The sequence below is a fragment of the Macaca nemestrina genome, chromosome 8 (assembly GCF_043159975.1).
Source record: "Macaca nemestrina isolate mMacNem1 chromosome 8, mMacNem.hap1, whole genome shotgun sequence".
Taxonomy (NCBI): Eukaryota; Metazoa; Chordata; class Mammalia; order Primates; family Cercopithecidae; genus Macaca; species Macaca nemestrina.
In genome coordinates, this window is record NC_092132.1 from 152,438,652 (window position 1) to 152,459,607 (window position 20,956).

At 56.7% G+C, this 20,956-nt stretch overlaps 1 protein-coding gene across 4 annotated transcripts in view; it reads right to left on the reverse strand.

The window, feature by feature from the left end:
• Positions 1-20,956, reverse strand: part of LOC105491895 (Rho guanine nucleotide exchange factor 10) — a 146,960-nt gene that overhangs the window by 116,225 nt on the left and 9,779 nt on the right. For all 4 annotated transcript variants that reach the window (XM_011758600.3, XM_011758601.3, XM_011758603.3 and 1 more), the window contains 2 exons: positions 14,325-14,517; positions 14,109-14,192 (listed from right to left, as the gene is read on the reverse strand). In XM_011758600.3, coding sequence (XP_011756902.2) covers positions 14,109-14,145 — 37 coding nt within the window. In that variant the 5' untranslated portion in view covers positions 14,146-14,192; positions 14,325-14,517. Of the gene's footprint in view, positions 1-14,108; positions 14,193-14,324; positions 14,518-20,956 lie in introns of those variants that run through there.

The window sequence follows — 20,956 nt, forward strand, 5'->3', positions numbered from 1 at the left end:
CCCGTCTGTGTCCACGCAACCACACCACGGTCTCCTCAGCATTTCCCGTCTGTGCCCATGTGGCCGCCCCACGCCCTCCTCAGCATCTCTGGTCTGTGCCCACGCAGCCGCCCCACAACCTCCTCAGCATTTCCCATCTGTGCCCACGTGGCCGCCCCACAACCTCCTCAGCATTTCCCGTCTGTGTCCACGTGGCCGCCCCACAACCTCCTCAGCATTTCCCGTCTGTGTCCACGCGGCCACCCCACAACCTCCTCAGCATTTCCCGTCTGTGTCCACGTGGCCGCCTCACGCCCTCCTCAGCATCTCCCGTCTGTGTCCACGCAACCACACCACGGTCTCCTCAGCATTTCCTGTCTGTGTCCACGCGGCCGCCCCACAACCTCCTCAGCATCTCCCGTCTGTGTCCACGCGGCCGCCCACAACCTCCTCAGCATTTCCCATCTGTGTCCATGCGGCCGCCCCACAACCTCCTCAGCATTTCCCGTCTGTGTCCACGCAACCGCCCCACGGTCTCCTCAGCATTTCCCGTCTGTGCCCACGCAACCGCCCCACGGCCTCCTCAGCATCTCCGGTCTGTGTCCACGTGGCCGCCCCACGGCCTCCTCAGCATCTCCCGTCTGTGCTCTGGATTTTGGCTCTTCTAATTCGAAGTTAGTTTTAAGTGATCTTTTCTTAATGAACAAAAGGGTACGAAGAAAGTATCTAAGTTTAGTTTAAAACGTAGTCACCCTCTGTCTGGGGTGGGGAGTGGCCTCTGGGGGTGACTAGCACTGGTTGTGTGATGGCCCTACATACTTGCGAATACACTAAAGGCCACTGAGCTTTACAATTTGAATAGGTAAATGGTACTAAGATATGAATTATATCTTAATAAAGCTATAAACAAAAAAACTTAATCTCTCATTTTAAATAAACTATGCATATAAAAACACGAGGAGCCCAGGTTTGTCAGGGGAAAAACTGCTAATGTTTGAAACTTATCCATGCAGACACTATCACTTACATTAACGGCATTTAAAAGTTTGCTTCAAGGGGAAAAAAAAGAAGACTACTTCTAAAATACTGGAAGAATATTCACTAAAATTTTAACAGTACCAATCTCCCAGAGGTGAAATATTTTCTTTTTCATGACTTGTCTATATTTTAGTTTTTATTCTACAGTTAACATGCATTATAATTTTTTTAATTACCCAATTTAGATTATAAACTGTAAATCATTTGTAATACCCAAAATGTAGCTTCACTCAATATCCACTGAATTAACAACAAACAGAAACCACGATACGCCCGTCACGGCGCGGCACGTTTCCCATCCTGCTGTGTTATTCTGAAGCCCCTGGACAAGTCTACACGAGAAGTGCTAAGTACAGAGTCGTGGATGAGACAACGGCTTCTGGAGTCAGAGAGCTGGGTTCAAACTTCGCTTACTGGCCACGAGACCCCATCCCTCGTCTATAGAAAGGAAGCACAGAATGGAAAGAATCCCTCCCTCGGGCACGTTGCAATGAGTAGGAAAGGCCGTGTGGTGCGTACAAAGCCATTTAACGTGAGGACTAAGACGGAGGACCCAGCGTACCTCTTCACAAAGACACTGAAGAGAAGACGACAAATACAATACGCATAAAGCAAAAGAAGATGCAGGGAACACGTCAATGTTGTTTTCTTTAGGGAAATATTTATTCCACAAGCTACCAAGACCTGGTAGCTCTGGCCCCAGCACCCTGAGTAGGAGAGAACTGGCAGCCAGCCCTGGAGAAGCAGGCCACTCATTCCCGGGCTGCCTTCCCTCGTGGGCAGACAGCGCTCTGACTGTTCCAAGTCCATAAAGAACTTTTAAAGACATGCAATGAGGAACACACTGAGAACAAGATTAAAGTAATACTCATTTTTTAAGTTAAGAGATAAAAGCTAAGCATTGTTTTTCCTGGGGCTTTGAAGAGCATATTTGATTCTAATATGAAGGTTTAACTCAGGATACGATTTTCTCTTATTTCGAATGAAGGCTGCTTATTTTTTAACTCTATTGTTTAAAGAAAAGTCCTTTAAAAAGCACCAGGCTGCAAACAGCTTCGTCCACAAGAGGCTATTCATAACCACTTCTTGGCTCTGGGTGTCACTGTGGTTTGTAGCTGCTTGTGCTGAAGGAGGCCTCAGCAGAAACAGTCCATCCCCAGAAACAGTCCATCCCCCAGAAACAGTCCATCCCTCAGAAACAATCCATCCGCAGAAACAGTCCATCCCCAGAAACAGTCCATCCAGCAGAAACAGTCCATCCCCCAGAAACAGTCCATCCCCAGAAACAGTCCTTCCCCCAGAAACAGTCCATCCCCCAGAAACAGTCCATCCCCTGAAACAGTCCATGCCCCAGAAACAGTCCATCCCCTAGAAACAGTCCATCCCCAGAAACAGCCCATCCCCAGAAACAGCCCATCCCCAGAGACAGTCTACTCCCCAGCAACAGTCCATCCCCCAGCAACAGTCCATCCCCCAGAAACAGTCCATCCCCTAGAAACAGTCCATCCCCAGAAACAGCCCATCCCCCAGAAAGAGTCCACCCCCAGAAAGAGTCCATCCCCAGAAAGAGTCCATCCCCAGAAACAGTCCATCCCCCAGAAACAGTCCATCCCCAGAAACAGTCCATCCCCAGAAACAGCCCATCCCCCAGAAAGAGTCCACCCCCAGAAAGAGTCCATCCCCAGAAACAGTCCATCCCCCAGAAACAATCCATCCCTCAGAAACAATCCATCCCCAGAAACAGTCCATCCCCAGAAACAGTCCATCCAGCAGAAACAGTCCATCCCCCAGAAACAGTCCATCCCCAGAAACAGTCCTTCCCCCAGAAACAGTCCATCCCCCAGAAACAGTCCATCCCCTGAAACAGTCCATCCCCTAGAAACAGTCCATCCCCAGAAACAGTCCATCCCCAGAGACAGCCCATCCCCAAAGAGTCTACTCCCCAGCAACAGTCCATCCCCCAGAAACAGTCCATCCCCCAGAAACAGTCCATCCCCTAGAAACAGTCCATCCCCAGAAACAGCCCATCACCCAGAAAGAGTCCACTCCCAGAAAGAGTCCATCCCCAGAAAGAGTCCATCCCCAGAAACACTCCATCCCCCAGAAACAGTCCATCCCCAGAAACAGTCCATCTCCCAGAAACAGTCCATCCCCAGAAACAGTCCATCCCCAGAAACAGTCCATCCACCAGAAACAGTCCATCCCCCAGAAACAGTCCACCCCCAGAAACAGTCCACCCCCCAGAAACAGTCCATCCCCAGAAACAGTCCATCCAGCAGAAACAGTCCATCCCCCAGAAACAGTCCATCCCCAGAAACAGTCCATCCCCCAGAAACAGTCCATCCCCCAGAAACAGTCCATCCCCTGAAACAGTCCATCCCCTAGAAACAGTCCATCCCCAGAGACAGTCCATCCCCAGAGACAGCCCATCCCCAGAGACAGTCTACTCCCCAGCAACAGTCCATCCCCCAGCAACAGTCCATCCCCCAGAAACAGTCCATCCCCTAGAAACAGTCCATCCCCAGAAACAGCCCATCCCCCAGAAAGAGTCCACCCCCAGAAAGAGTCCATCCCCAGAAACAGTCCATCCCCAGAAACAGTCCATCCCCCAGAAACAGTCCATCCCCAGAAACAGTCCATCCCCAGAAACAGCCCATCCCCCAGAAAGAGTCCACCCCCAGAAAGAGTCCATCCCCAGAAAGAGTCCATCCCCAGAAACAATCCATCCCTCAGAAACAATCCATCCCCAGAAACAGTCCATCCCCAGAAACAGTCCATCCAGCAGAAACAGTCCATCCCCCAGAAACAGTCCATCCCCAGAAACAGTCCTTCCCCCAGAAACAGTCCATCCCCTGAAACAGTCCATCCCCTAGAAACAGTCCATCCCCAGAGACAGTCCATCCCCAGAGACAGCCCATCCCCAGAGAGTCTACTCCCCAGCAACAGTCCATCCCCCAGAAACAGTCCATCCCCAGAAACAGTCCATCCCCTAGAAACAGTCCATCCCCATAAACAGCCCATCACCCAGAAAGAGTCCACTCCCAGAAAGAGTCCATCCCCAGAAAGAGTCCATCCCCAGAAACACTCCATCCCCCAGAAACAGTCCATCCCCAGAAACAGTCCATCTCCCAGAAACAGTCCATCCCCAGAAACAGTCCATCCCCAGAAACAGTCCATCCACCAGAAACAGTCCATCCCCCAGAAAGAGTCCACCCCCAGAAACAGTCCACCCCCCAGAAACAGTCCATCCCCAGAAACAGTCCATCCAGCAGAAACAGTCCATCCCCCAGAAACAGTCCATCCCCAGAAACAGTCCATCCCCCAGAAACAGTCCATCCCCCAGAAACAGTCCATCCCCTGAAACAGTCCATCCCCTACAAACAGTCCATCCCCAGAGACAGTCCATCCCCAGAGACAGCCCATCCCCAGAGAGTCTACTCCCCAGCAACAGTCCATCCCCCAGAAACAGTCCATCCCCCAGAAACAGTCCATCCCCTAGAAACAGTCCATCCCCAGAAACAGCCCATCACCCAGAAAGAGTCCACCCCCAGAAAGAGTCCATCCCCAGAAAGAGTCCATCCCCCAGAAACAGTCCATCCCCAGAAACAGTCCATCTCCCAGAAACAGTCCATCCCCAGAAACAGTCCATCCACCAGAAACAGTCCACCCCCAGAAACAGTCCACCCCCCAGAAACAGTCCATCCCCAGAAACAGTCCACCCCCCAGAAACAGTCCATCCCCCAGAAACAGTCCATCCCCAGAAACAGTCCATCCCCAGAAACAGTCCATCCCCCGAAACAGTCCATCCCCTAGAAACAGTCCATCCCCTAGAAACAGCCCATCCCCAGAAACAGCCCATCCCCAGAGACAGTCTACTCCCCAGCAACAGTCCATCCCCCAGAAACAGTCCATCCCCCAGAAACAGTCCATCCCCTAGAAACAGTCCATCCCCAGAAACAGCCCATCCCCCAGAAAGAGTCCACCCCCAGAAAGAGTCCATCCCCAGAAACAGTCCATCCCCCCGAAACAGTCCATCCCCAGAAACAGTCCATCCCCCAGAAACAGTCCAACCCCAGAAACAGTCCATCCCCCAGAAACAGTCCATCCCCCAGAAACAGTCCATCCCCAGAAACAGTCCATCCAGCAGAAACAGTCCATCCCCCAGAAACAGTCCATCCCCAGAAACAGTCCATCCCCCAGAAACAGCCCATCCCCCAGAAACAGTCCATCCCCAGAAAGAGTCCATCCCCAGAAACAGTCCATCCCCAGAAACAGTCCACCCCCCAGAAACAGTCCACCCCCCAGAAACAGTCCATCCCCCAGAAAGAGTCCATCCCTCAGAAACAGTCCATCCCCCAGAAACAGTCCATCCCCAGAAACAGTCCATCCCCCAGAAACAGTCCATCCCCAGAAACAGTCCATCCCCCAGAAACAGTCCATCCCCCAGAAACAGTCCATCCCCTAGAAACAATGCTGCCCCCAGAGACAATGCCAGTGTGGGTGCTGGCATCTGTCTGAGCTCATTACGGAAGTTACCAGGTATTTGGTAAATGATTTTTTGTGAACCAACATTAACATGCCAATTGTACTGATTTCTTTTGCCTGAACATAATTTGCATTGGAATTTTGCTACTAATTAGAGAAAGGCTTTAGCTGGCAGTGTGACTGTTTTGCATTCTGAGAAATCCCAGATCATCTTCTGAATGGATTTGCTAAGTGCTTACCAGCTAGGTCTAAGTACTTTAGAGATGCTAACTTGTCAAATCCTCCCCAAACTTATGAGAGGGGTTCTGTTTGTTCCAGGAATGATGGAAACTGAAGGCTGCTTAGGTCACCAGATCACACACCTCAGAGTCAACATTTAAATCCCAGAAGCTGGGCAGTAGAGCCTGAAATCTTTCCTGGTGCACAAGCTGCCTCACAAACACCACTTCACCTTGTGATGACTTGACTTGCTGCCAAGGACATTTATGGAGAAGGCACAGGGACCTGATAAAGGTGAGGAATGGGCATGGACTAAGGAATGATTCCACTGGAACACATAATAGCACCCCTGCCAGGAGGCCCCGAGGGCAGCCACTGAGAAGGACACTTATGAAGCCTGGAAAATGCTCACAAATAAAAATGTTAAAGCCAGTATAAAAATGTACACTCAAAATGTTAAAAATCAGGCCACATGTGGTGGCTCCCGCCTGTAATCCCATCACTTCGGGAGGCCAAGGTAGGCAGATCACTTGAGGTCAGGAGTTCAAGACCAGCCTGGCCAACGTGGTGAAACACTGTCTCTACTAAAAATACAAAAATTAGTTGGGCGTGGTGGCAGGTGTCTATAATCCCAGCTACTTAGGAGGCTGAGGCAGGAGAATCCTTGAACCCAGGAAGCAGAGGTTGCAGTGAGCCAAGCTCACACTGCTTCACTCCAGCCTGGGCAAGAGAGCCAGACTCTGTCTCAGAAAAAAAGTTAAAAATTTATATTCAATGACTACGACTATGTAGAAAAGAAACATGGGGAAAAAAACCGGAGAAGTGATGATCTAAGGTACCAGCACCAACTGTGTCCGAGCGCAGGGAAGAACTGAGGTCGCAATAATCTCGTGCCGCATCCTGATCTTCAGGGGCACTTTTCAGTGCACAGTTTACTTAATAATGGGGGAAATTACAATTAAAGTACCACAGAATCCTCAGAAAAGACACCAGGCCATTATCCCTATTTCTATTAGTCATAAAAGTTATTGGCTAGAAACTTACCTAAGTTTACGAGCCACAGCACTGTCATTAAACGGTGGCTTTCTGAATCAAAGTCCAAGATCACGTGGCCTGTCAGCAAGGACAGGGGCCTCGCTCCCCGCCCCACAGGGGCCTCGCTCCCCACCCCACAGAGACCTCACTCCCCACCCCACAGAGACCTCACTCCCCACAGAGACCTCACTCCCCACAGAGACCTCACTCCCCACCCCACAGAGACCTCACTCCCACCCCACAGAGACCTCACTCCCCACCCCACAGAGACCTCACTCCCCACCCCACAGAGACCTCACTCCCACCCCACAGAGACCTCACTCCCCACAGAGACCTCACTCCCCACCCCACAGAGACCTCACTCCCACCCCACAGAGACCTCACTCCCCACCCCACAGAGACCTCACTCCCCACCCCAGAGAGACCTCACTCCCCGCCCCACAGAGACCTCACTCCCACCCCACAGAGACCTCACTCCCCACAGAGACCTCACTCCCCGCCCCACAGAGACCTCACTCCCCACAGAGACCTCACTCCCCACCCCACAGAGACCTCACTCCCCACAGAGACCTCACTCCCCACAGAGACCTCACTCCCCGCCCCACAGAGACCTCACTCCCCACAGAGACCTCACTCCCCACAGAGACCTCACTCCCCGCCCCACAGAGACCTCACTCCCCACAGAGACCTCACTCCCCACCCCACAGAGACCTCACTCCCCACAGAGACCTCACTCCCCGCCCCACAGAGACCTCACTCCCCACAGAGACCTCACTCCCCACAGAGACCTCACTCCCCACCCCACAGAGACCTCACTCCCCACAGAGACCTCACTCCCCACAGAGACCTCACTCCCACCCCACAGAGACCTCACTCCCCACAGAGACCTCACTCCCCACAGAGACCTCACTCCCCACCCCACAGAGACCTCACTCCCCACAGAGACCTCACTCCCCACCCCACAGAGACCTCACTCCCACCCCACAGAGACCTCGCTCCCCACAGAGACCTCACTCCCACCCCAGAGACCTCACTCCCCACAGAGACCTCACTCCCCACCCCACAGAGACCTCACTCCCCACAGAGACCTCACTCCCCACAGAGACCTCACTCCCCACCCCACAGAGACCTCACTCCCCACCCCAGAGAGACCTCACTCCCCGCCCCACAGAGACCTCACTCCCACCCCACAGAGACCTCACTCCCCACAGAGACCTCACTCCCCACCCCACAGAGACCTCACTCCCCACCCCACAGAGACCTCACTCCCCACAGAGACCTCACTCCCCACAGAGACCTCACTCCCACCCCACAGAGACCTCACTCCCCAGAGACCTCACTCCCCACAGAGACCTCACTCCCCACCCCACAGAGACCTCACTCCCCAGAGACCTCACTCCCCACAGAGACCTCACTCCCCACCCCACAGAGACCTCACTCCCCACAGAGACCTCACTCCCCACAGAGACCTCACTCCCCACCCCACAGAGACCTCACTCCCCAGAGACCTCACTCCCCACAGAGACCTCACTCCCCACCCCACAGAGACCTCACTCCCCACAGAGACCTCACTCCCCACAGAGACCTCACTCCCACCCCACAGAGACCTCACTCCCACCCCACAGAGACCTCACTCCCACCCCACAGAGACCTCACTCCCCACAGAGACCTCACTCCCCACAGAGACCTCACTCCCCACCCCACAGAGACCTCACTCCCCACAGAGACCTCACTCCCCACAGAGACCTCACTCCCACCCCACAGAGACCTCACTCCCCACAGAGACCTCACTCCCACCCCACAGAGACCTCACTCCCACCCCACAGAGACCTCACTCCCCACAGAGACCTCACTCCCCACAGAGACCTCACTCCCACCCCACAGAGACCTCACTCCCCACAGAGACCTCACTCCCCGCCCCACAGAGACCTCGCTCCCCACAGAGACCTCACTCCCCGCCCCACAGAGACCTCACTCCCACCCCACAGAGACCTCACTCCCCACAGAGACCTCACTCCCCACAGAGACCTCACTCCCCACCCCACAGAGACCTCACTCCCCACAGAGACCTCACTCCCCACCCCACAGAGACCTCACTCCCACCCCACAGAGACCTCGCTCCCCACAGAGACCTCACTCCCCACCCCACAGAGACCTCACTCCCCACAGAGACCTCACTCCCCACAGAGACCTCACTCCCCACCCCACAGAGACCTCACTCCCACCCCACAGAGACCTCACTCCCCACCCCAGAGAGACCTCACTCCCCGCCCCACAGAGACCTCACTCCCACCCCACAGAGACCTCACTCCCCACAGAGACCTCACTCCCCACCCCACAGAGACCTCACTCCCACCCCACAGAGACCTCACTCCCCACAGAGACCTCACTCCCCACAGAGACCTCACTCCCCACAGAGACCTCACTCCCCACCCCACAGAGACCTCACTCCCCATAGAGACCTCACTCCCCACAGAGACCTCACTCCCCACAGAGACCTCACTCCCCGCCCCACAGAGACCTCACTCCCACCCCACAGAGACCTCACTCCCCACAGAGACCTCACTCCCCACAGAGACCTCACTCCCCACCCCACAGAGACCTCACTCCCACCCCACAGAGACCTCGCTCCCCACAGAGACCTCACTCCCCACCCCACAGAGACCTCACTCCCCACAGAGACCTCACTCCCCACAGAGACCTCACTCCCACCCCACAGAGACCTCACTCCCACCCCACAGAGACCTCACTCCCCACAGAGACCTCACTCCCCACCCCACAGAGACCTCACTCCCACCCCACAGAGACCTCACTCCCCACAGAGACCTCACTCCCCGCCCCACAGAGACCTCACTCCCCACAGAGACCTCACTCCCACCCCACAGAGACCTCACTCCCCACAGAGACCTCACTCCCCACAGAGACCTCACTCCCACCCCACAGAGACCTCACTCCCCACAGAGACCTCACTCCCCACCCCACAGAGACCTCACTCCCCACAGAGACCTCACTCCCCACAGAGACCTCACTCCCACCCCACAGAGACCTCACTCCCCACAGAGACCTCACTCCCACCCCACAGAGACCTCACTCCCACCCCACAGAGACCTCACTCCCCACAGAGACCTCACTCCCACCCCACAGAGACCTCACTCCCCGCCCCACAGAGACCTCACTCCCACCCCACAGAGACCTCACTCCCACCCCACAGAGACCTCACTCCCCGCCCCACAGAGACCTCACTCCCCACAGAGACCTCACTCCCCACAGAGACCTCACTCCCACCCCACAGAGACCTCACTCCCCACAGAGACCTCACTCCCCACAGAGACCTCACTCCCCACAGAGACCTCACTCCCACCCCACAGAGACCTCACTCCCACCCCACAGAGACCTCACTCCCCACAGAGACCTCACTCCCCACAGAGACCTCACTCCCACCCCACAGAGACCTCGCTCCCCACAGAGACCTCACTCCCCACAGAGACCTCACTCCCACCCCACAGAGACCTCGCTCCCCACAGAGACCTCACTCCCCACAGAGACCTCACTCCCCACCCCACAGAGACCTCACTCCCCACCCCACAGAGACCTCACTCCCCACAGAGACCTCACTCCCCACAGAGACCTCACTCCCACCCCACAGAGACCTCACTCCCCACAGAGACCTCACTCCCCACAGAGACCTCACTCCCCACAGAGACCTCACTCCCCACCCCACAGAGACCTCACTCCCCACAGAGACCTCACTCCCCACAGAGACCTCACTCCCACCCCACAGAGACCTCACTCCCCACAGAGACCTCACTCCCCACAGAGACCTCACTCCCACCCCACAGAGACCTCACTCCCACCCCACAGAGACCTCACTCCCACCCCACAGGGGCCTCGCTCCCCACCCGACAGAGGGCTAGGGCGGCTCCTCAGCACCTCCAAGGCTCCTGGGTTCCTGCCAGGGTCTCCCGAGGACACCCTCCTGGGTGAAATGTTAACAGTGGCAAACTGTGGAGATTTCCACATTCCTGCAGCCTGGAGTTAGCAACAAGCCCTGAGGCTGGATCCAGTGGGCCTTGGCCCAAGGGCGGCCTGGCCAGTCCAGCTGCACCCAGAGGGCATGGGCCTGTCATACTCTGGGCCGAGATCTGGGCAGAGGGAGGGGCTGTGCAGCCCCAGGAGAGGTGCAACCTGCTGCAGGGAGCAACACCAGCTGCTGGTAACCCTGGGCACCCCGAGTCCTGCCTCCATCAGAGGCCATGTCTCTAATTAGGACAACTACCAAGGTGGAGTGCTGTGGGGCCAGGGACCTTTCAGGGAGCCAGTCTGGTCGTGAAGACCGTGGGTGGGTGGGCATTTCGTCCAATCCAGGTGGTGGCACCGCTGGGCAGAGAGCCAGTTCTGGTCGTGAAGACTGTGGTTGGGCATTTCATCCAATCCAGGTGGTGGTACCGCTGGACAGAGCTCCTCAGGGTGCCAGGCACTAGCCAGGACTGATGACGACGTCAGCAAATGCCGGAGACACATTTAATGACAAAACGGGGTTTCCGCCTTCTTTGAAACAGTGGGCAAAACAGGGGAAAGGCAGCATCCATCCGCCGTGGGATTCTGAACGGGCCCGACATCCTCCACATTCCTGGACACTTACCTGCAGGGACAACTTCCCGGCCTTTCTTTTATTTTTAACTTTCCCCAACAATCGTACCTGCCTCCTGGGCATGTCAAAGCACCGTATTAATGGTTTCCCGTCTTTGCGTGTGGGAAGGAGGGGAGGTAACAGAAAAGCACACAAGATCTGGTGCCCACGCCTTCAAACAGAAAACTATCCGAGACAACCACTCATTTCCATGAAATGCCAAAAAGAAAGCAAGGAGGTGGGAGGGGCCCTTGCAGGGATGGTCACCCAAAGAGGGCCCCCGGAGGATGAGGCCACAGGATGACACCCACTGCCCTGCTTTGCCGGGGCCTCATCTCATTTGATAGGAATGAAAAACAATAAAAGATTTTGCTCTCTGCCTCATTTTCCACTTTTATTTTTCAGACAGGGTCTCACTCCCACCACCCAGGCTGGAGTTCAGTGGCACAATCTCGGCTCACTGCAGCCTCAACTTCCCGTGCTCAAGTGAACCTGCCACCTCAGCCTCATGAGTAGCTGGGACTACAGGCATGCACCATTATGCACAACTAATTATTATTATCTTATTCTTTTTGCAGAGATGGGGTCTCACTATGTTGCCCAAGCTGGTCTCAAACTCCTGGGCTCAAGTGATTCACCCACCTTAGTTTCCCAAAGTGCTGGCGTAACAGGTGTGAGCTATGGTGCCTGGCCTCATCTTCAATTAAAACGACCTAGTCTGGCAGAGCCTGAATGCCAGCAATCCACAAGTGAGTGAAGCTGCGGTGACAATGAGCACCATGGCAAGGAGACCAGCCGACGTCACCCCCAGAAGGGAAGCAGTGGGGCGTGGCCTCGGGTTCCCGGTACCGGGTCTCATACCCCGTGGTCTTTCGGCTCTGGAGAACTCCAAGAGCTGGACTTCCAGGCCTGGTTCCCCAGCGCAGACCCCCAGCAGCAGGAGTGGGGGTCCCTTCTGGCCCCTGCAGTGTCACAGGCTGTTTCTGGGGTGGCCACTGCTCACCCCTGGATTCTCTCACCTCTGTCATCTGCCAGGCCTGGTGACCCCTGGATTCTCGCGTCTCTGTCATCCGCCAGGCCCCGGTGACCCCTGAATTCTCCTGTCTCTGTCGTCTACCAGGCCCCGGTGACCCCTGGATTCTCCTGTCTGTCGTCTACCAGGCCCTGGTGACCCCTGGATTCTCGCATCTCTGTCATCTACCAGGCCCCAGAGACCCCTGAATTCTCCTGTCTCTGTCATCCACCAGGCCCCAGAGACCCCTGAATTCTCCTGTCTCTGTCATCTACCAGGCCCCGGTGACCCCTGGATTCTCCTGTCTGTCATCTACCAGGCCCTGGTGACTGACTTGCTTATGAACAGCCTGACTTCCAGGCTGCCTCTTTTCTGCTCCAGCTACAACCTCTGAGGGCCCAGAGTGTCCATGTAGTTGGGAGGGCACAGACAACTAAATCCTGGCATCTCCCAAGACCCACACCCGCAGGGCCAAGGGGCCTGGAGCCCACACAGTTAATTCCCCGACCTCCACAGCTTCATCGCCCCCCAGATCTGCACCGGACACCAGGCCCATGTGCACCATGTGGTCAGGCAGGCCCCGGGAGAACAGAGGCCAGGTCTCCAGGCCCTGCAGACGACCTGCCATAGAAACGTCGGTCAGTGTCCACCTTCTCCACTGGCTGGAGCATGTCCACCTTCTCCACTGGCTGGAGCGCGAGCCGGCAACCCTGGCATAGTCTTTTTGGCCATAATTTAACTCGGGTGAGGGGACGATGAAGAGAAATCTTACACCGCAGCCCTCCCTTATGGAGCCTATGGGTAGAGAGGATGCGCTTGTCCCTGAGCGGCCGTGTAGAGGAGGGAAGCAGAAAAGGAAACTGGGCGAGCGCTTGCCACGGCCAAGCTGTGCTCTAAGCCTGAGCAGGGCCTTTAACACTGGAAGGCTCCAACCCGTAACCGCCCTCCTGGGCCTTTAACACTGGGAGGCTCCATCCCGTAACCAGCCTCCTGGGCCTTTAACACTGGGAGGCTCCATCCCGTAACCACCCTCCTGGGCCTTTAACACTGGAAGGCTCCATCCCGTAACCACCCTCCTGGGCCTTTAACACTGGGAGGCTCCATCCCGTAACCACCCTCCTGGGCCTTTAACACTGGGAGGCTCCATCCCGTAACCAGCCTCCTGGGCCTTTAACGATGGAAGGCTCCATCCCGTAACCACCCTTCTGGGCCTTTAACACTGGGAGGCTCCATCCCGTAACCACCCTCCTGGGCCTTTAACACTGGGAGGCTCCATCCCGTAACCAGCCTCCTGGGCCTTTAACGATGGAAGGCTCCATCCCATAACCACCCTCCTGGGCCTTTAACACTGGAAGGCTCCATCCCGTAACCACCCTCCTGGGCCTTTAACACTGGAAGGCTCCATCCCGTAACCACCCTCCCGCTCCGTGTCTGACTGCGTCGGGCTGAGGGGAACCTGAAGGGAGTTTCAGATGCTGACGGCAGGTCCCCTCGAGCAACACAGCAGCACCTGTGAGGAACGCGAGAGGCTCATCCAGGACGCCCCCATCAAAAGGCAGGGGTGGGGGTGCCCGGGTCACGTCGGAACCTTCTCTTTCTCCCGAGAAGCTCTCACTCCACCCCATATCCCAGTGACCAGCAATTCAGTGGTTCCTTGATGAGAGTGGCAGCGCGCCCTGACCCACAGGGCCACCTGCCGAGTGCTGTTACCTGCAGGAGCGGGACGCAGGGGCTCTCGCTGGTCCATGCTGCAGCTGCAGACGCCTCTCTCGGCTCTGTTACGGGAAGGAGCTCCTGCAAGGAGAGACACTGCTTGTCACCGTTCAGGTGGATAAACACTCACTCAATAGATGCAGGGCTGTCGACAGAGAACCCCACACAAAGGAGAAACTAACTGTCATTATGATCCATGATTAGAAGACTCACCACCTATTCGTCGTGAATACGTGTAAATCTCCCTTGAAACAACATTCGAGAGCAAAACAAAAGAGACTTCTCAGGGTTGGAGTGACTTCACCTTGAACTGTAGCCAGAAGTTTATTTTGTAACTTGGATTCGCTGGCCAGGCCCTCCCAACCTGACACTGGCTTCAACTCCTTGCTGAATTTCCCACCGTATTCTAAAGGGAGAAATCAACATGTAAACCAGATGTGTTACTTCCAGACTCAGCTGGGATCAGGTGCGGCGCTGGCGGCCCTCTCCACTCCTTCGGGTAAACACGTGGCTAACCTCTCGGGGCGAGGCTGGGTCCCAGCCTGCCTGCTGTTGTGATTCTTGTCTACGCTTGGTGTTTCCCTCCCTGCTCTGAGGACATGAGTTTGAGTGTGAGCTGGATGCCAGCCGAGTCCTGGGAAGGCCAGTTCCTGGTGACTCATGTTAAGACCACAACATACAGGCCTGGCTCCCACCAGAAACATCCAGGGGAAATAAGCTGTCCTCGGGGAACTCTCTGGCTGCCTCGGCTCCAGCACCAGGGACTAGGCACCAGCCCCAGGCCCCGGCTGCATCAGGAAAAGCACACGCGGCCACAGGGGCCATGGTCCCTGAGTGTCACCCACAGGCCAGCTCCTCCGAGGCCAGGCGGGCCCACACCCAGGGTGGTCACTGGCCTCATGTGCTCTTCAATGAGGGGAATGCGAGGGGATGGCAGGGTGCCAAGAGCTCCAGGCTCTGCCTACCACACACCCAGAACGCTACCAGGCCAGCGAATTCTCTTACCCCAGTGCACAGAGCTGGCCGCTGGCTCTGGCTCTCTCAGAAGCAGACAGACACTGCTTTCCCATGAGGCTGGCAGTGGGATCCTGCCCCCAACCTCAGATGTGGCACCTCCTGCATTCCCAGCCCAGTGCCCGCCCTTCCACCCTCCTGCGTTCCCAGCCCTGAACCTGTTCTCCCTCCATCCCCCAGACTCGCTCAGGTGCCATAAGGCCACATGCCACCACCCCCGCCCCATCCCCAGCACCTGGCCTTATGGTTCGGCGCCTTGCAGACTCAGTTCCTTGGTTTCAGGTCATTTCACCAACAACGTGCACAAGTAGCTCAACATGCACTGCTGAGAAAAGAGCAGAACTTCTGTCTGAGGGACGGGAGCCCTTTCACATCATCAGGCCCCGAGACTGTGCAGACGAGTCGCAGCCACACCCTGCTCCCAGCTCTGTGCTCTCAGGGAGCCCCGTGCTCACTCAATGCAGCCTGCAGTGGCCCCCAGTGGCTGGGAAGAGCCTGGTGATGCCGCGCTGGACCCCGTCACATGCCCTGCGGCTTAAGAATGCACAGTAATCACTAATCAATAAACCAATGGTTTCCATAAACTCATGAGAATTCCTGACAAACAGCTGTCAGCCTCCCTGACCCCCTTTCTGCTTTCCAAAATCCCCCTGGAGACGCTGCTCATCAGTGTGCTTTCAGGGCAGCCTGGATCCAGGCTCCTGGGCTGCAGGCCTCACACGCGGCCAAATAATCCTCTACATAGAGTATTTTCACCCTAGCTTTTTTCCTTTTAGGTCCACCTCGCCAGCACAACTCCGAGACGTGGGGACTGTTATTATTTTTCAACGGAGAAACCACCGGTTGGGAGACTTGAGACACTCACCCGAGGCTACAGCTGAGGGCGGCTGGCTGACGCGAGCACCCCGAGCCGGCCTGGGCCCCGACGGAGGGTGGCTGACGCGAGCACCCCGAGCCCGGGCCTGGGCCCCAACGGCACATCTCTGCCCTTCCACCCACCGGCCGGGAGACGGGCAAGTGAGGTCATCACTCCACCTGGAATATGTGGGAGTCACGGGATCCACATCGGGTGCCCATGCAGGAGAGCTCTCTGTGCAACGAGACAGGGTCCAAGTGCCGGCCAGTTCACCCGTGAGGCGGGAGGTGCCCACCCTCTGCACCCCAGCAGTAATTCCATGGGACGACAAAGGACATCATCCTTTGAGGGAAAGCTGTCATTCCCAAGGTAAGGTCAGACAGACATGCTTGGACCACAATGGTGAATGGAGAGAATGATGCTCATGGAAGGAATCCTCAGAGACAAGTGCAGCAAACACGCCAGACGGTCCCCACGCCAGACGGTCCCCACGCCAGACGGTGCCCACGCCAGACGGTGCCCACGCCGGACGGTCCCCACGCCAGACGGTGCCCATGCCAGACGGTGCCCACGCCGGACGGCATCCACGCCAGACAGCCCCCACACCAGATGGCATCAATGCTTCCGACAATCGGATCCCACAGGCAGAGAGGACCACACTGGCTCTGGGACCCTGACAAAACCTAAAATGACCGTTCAGCCTCAGTCAACAAATATTCAGCCAACACCAACTGTGCTGAAGAGTGCGCGGGCTCTCTGAAGGAGCGAACACGTGGGGTCTGAAGCGGACTGCGCCGGCGTGCACACAGCAGCAGGGCCGGACGCTGACTGTCGCCCTGAGTGCAGAGGGAAGGATGGCTTCTCCCCAGGCCGAGCGGGCACGGGGTGGCTGTGGGAAGGAGAGGACGCCTTCATTCGTCAGCCTGGCCGGGATGACTCGGCGGCCTCAGAGCCAGATGGAAGAAGAGTACGTTCCACAGCTACAGCATCTCCCAACAAAGAAAATTAACAATGCTCCAACACAGCTACGAATCCTCAAGAGTTTAGGTTGATATCTTTCTCTGGGACGCTGGCACCAGGGCCAACGCCATCTCACACATCAGGATCGCTGGAGATGGAGTCCAGGCCAGTTAGAGAAAGGGAAGGCAGCAGGCACCCCCCGGCACCCCCAGTGGGTCCCAGCCCAACGTCTGTTCCTTCCACAGTGCACCAGGACCTCGGGGAACAGGACAGACAAAGATGCATCCATCATACGAAGAAGAGGCAATGAATAAATGCCCTGAACTCTGCAGGGGAGACAATGAACAAACACCTTTGAACTCCGCAGTCCTCAGGGGGGACGGAGGAGGAAACCGTACCTAGAGCACCTGGGAGAGTGAGAAACGGCATCCCCACGACCCCGAGTCCTCACCACCTTCACTCACGGTGAGGCACGTGGTATTCCTCAGGTCCTCAGAAGAAACTGAGCTCACAGATTCACCTGCCCAACATTAGTAATGCTGAGGAGCCAGGCGTCCTCAGGCTTCAGAGAAAACCAGCGCTCTCCCCTCGTGACCCACGCTCCGTTCGGAAAGGCGGTGAGCAAGTGGCAGGGTCAGACGCACACCCTTCCCCCTTCCTGCCCTGGATAAGACCAGCCGTCCGCCTGCCGCGTCTGTTCAACAACGAACACCACACTAGCACGCTCTACCTGACAGCCACACGGTTTCTGTGTCTGCAGAGAATTCTTTTCCTTAAGCCCTGTTGTTTACTCTCCATTTTTTTAACCACACTGTGTAAATCTCATTCATGCTATTTGTTTCTCTACTAAAATGCATAAAAATGAGTCAAATTGATTTCTCATTTTTCCACTGATAATCTTAGGACCAACGGAAAGACGAACAAGCCTGGGCATTACTCCTTTTTATGCCTGGCCCTTTTAAAGGGTGACAGCTCACCCTTCACCCAGCAGCTACCACGGCGTCTGCCTGGATCAGCTCTGCAAGTCTGCAGGGCAGCCCTGTGCAGAAAGCACGTCCCCACCCCGCCTGAGGCTCGGCGCAGCCCAGCAGCCCCTGGCTCTACAGCTGGGAAGCGACTGTCAGACTCTGGCCCAGGCGTTGCCCTACCACCGGCATCCTGACACGTACACAAGTGTCAGGCACACTGCAAACTCCAAAAATTTCCTTCCAAATTAGTGTCTCTTAAAAACTGCATTCCTAAGAAGGAAAATTTCTAGGAGGCTGTGTTAGTCCGCTTTCACGCTGCTGATAAAGACATACCTGAGACTGGGAACAAAAAGTTTTAATTGGACTTACAGATCCACATGGCTGGGGAGGCCTCAGAATCATGGTGGGAGGTGAGAGGCACTTCTTACATGGCGGTGGCAAGAAACAATGAGGAAGACGCAAAAGTGGAAACCCCTGATAAACCCATCAGATCTCATGGCCGTATTCACTATCAGGAGAATGGCACAGGAAAGACCAGCTCCGAGGATTTGGTTACCTCCCCCTGGGTCCCCACCACAACACGTGGGAATTCTGGGAGATACAATTCAAGTTGAGATTTGGTTGGGGACACAGCCAAACCACATCAGGGGCTGACACAGAAACCACGCCTTTGTTTCTAGACTCAGAGCTGCCTGTGCGCCCTACACAGCCCATGGCAGCACGCACTCCTCCCCCCACAGCCTGCTCCCCCACACGGCAGCACGCACTCCTCCCCCCACAGCCTGCTCCCCCACAGGGCAGCACGCACTCCTCCCCCCACAGCCTGCTCCCCCCACAGCCTGCTCCCCCCACAGCCTGCTCCCCCACACGGCAGCATGCACTCCTCCCCCTACAGCCTGCTCCCCCACAGGGCAGCACGCACTCCTCCCCCTACAGCCTCCTCCCCCCACAGCCTCCTCCCCCCACAGCCTGCTCCCCCAACTCAGACCTGCTGTGAGAAGTTTCTGTGTCCCTAGAACCTCCAGGCCACACAAAACATCCCAGCTCCCTGAAGCCCAGGGGTCCAGAGCCTGCCTTCTCTGTGCAATCTTCCAGCAGCGTCAGCCCACGTGGCGGGCAACTCCCCACGGGTGACTCACCTGGACCTCACGGGCATCATTTTCAGTGGTGGGGCTGGGCTGGGGCTTACTCTCCCCGCCCTGGGGCAGATGAGATGGACCCTGAGGGCAGAGAGCAAAAGACTCCACTTTCCAAACACTCTATCCCCAGCAGCATGAGCTCACACCTGCCCGGGCTGCAGGCCACCTTCCAAACACTCTATCCCCAGCAGCATGAGCTCACACCTGCCCGGGCTGCAGGCCACTTTCCACACACTCTATCCCCAGCAGCATGAGCTCACACCTGCCCGGGCTGCAGGCCACTTTCCACACACTCTATCCCCAGCAGCATGAGCTCACACCTGCCCCGGCTGCAGGCCACTTTCCAAACACTCTATCCCCAGCAGCATGAGCTCACACCTGCCTGGGTTGCAGGCTTTGTTTCATGATTGCTGTCATTTTCCAATTTAAGCATCTTAATGAAAGATTTCATTGTGCATTTGGATTTGGATTGTGTCTTTTTTTTTGAGACGGAGTCTCGCTCTGTCGCCCAGGCTGGAGTGCAGTGGCGCAATCTAGGCTCACAGCAAGCTCCGCCTCCCGGGTTCACGCCATTCTCCTGCCTCAACCTCCCGAGTAGCTGGGACTATAGGCGCTCGCCACCATGCCCGGCTAATTTTTTTATTTTTAGTAGAGACGGGGTTTCACCGTGTTAGCCAGGATAGTCTCGATCTCCTGACCTCGTGATCCACCCGCCTCGGCCTCCCAAAGTGCTGGGATTACAGGCGTGAGTCACCGCACCCAGCCTGGATTGTGGTTTTAAACAAAAAGATGATGCATTCAGTCAGAGAAGGAGCCCAGAGACACCGAGGCTGAAGGACCGTTTCATGCCGTGTGCGTCAGGCCGCAGCCCCGCCTTCCACAAGTGTTTACAGACAGCACAGCCACTGCGCTCCCTGACACTGTTCAGCATGATTGTGGGGACACACCCGCATCTGTGCTGCAGTCGTGCTGTTTGTGCCTTTCACCGTGTATCCCGGTCTGCAAAAGCAGCTCAGGGGAGCCCATCCAGGAGGAATGCAGGGTGGGAAGGACGCTGGCTGAAGACCCACGGACGTTCCACGGGCACCTTTCCACCGTCAGTGCTTCAGGACGGCGTGAGCGCGCTAGTGTGAGCTGTCATGCTGACTCCGGCACAGGAGGAAGTCACCGTGACCTCGGGCCTCTACCTGGGAAGCAGCCGCAGGGCGGCAGGGCTGGAGCCTGTGCCGGGAGCCTGTCTGCATCTGCCCCAGCCCAGAACTTCCCAGCCACAGAGGCCCTCGACCTGCCTGTGCCCCCACGGCCTCCGCTGCACAGGGACGGCACCGACTCCCAGGGCTGCCGCGTGGCTTCAGAGACGCACCTGGGGCAGACACAGGCTCTGTGCCCGTGAAGTGCCCTGCTCTTCACTTACTGCTCAGCCCTGTCTGGCACTCGAGCCTCGAGCATCCTGGGCCCCCTGGTCGGTTTCCTATAGTCCACTCCTCCGGCCTCCATGGCCCTGCAAAGGTGGGGGCGGCAGGCTGAACCACCCACATCCTGTGTCCATGCCACAGAATGCACGAGCGTGGGATGTCCCAGTGCCTTGCCAGACACAGGCCGGGGGCCATCAGCGCCCAGCACCCCCCGACCGAGCCGAGCTCAGCGTCGCGGCGGACCCGCCTGGCAAATGATGCCGGGGCCATTTCCTCTGTCCTCCCACCTGAGGGTGAAGTGGCCCCAAGCAGAGCCCAGGAGCCTGGGGCCGGGAGCCAGGTGCTGGGTGGCCAGTGTCCAAGGCTGCACGGCCTCTGGACATCCCACCCCGGACGCACCACGGGAGCCAGGAAACCCCTGCAGCCCTGGCATTCTGCGCCCGGTCGATTCACATCCATAAGGTTCCAACTCAAGAAATAAATCCATGAGGGA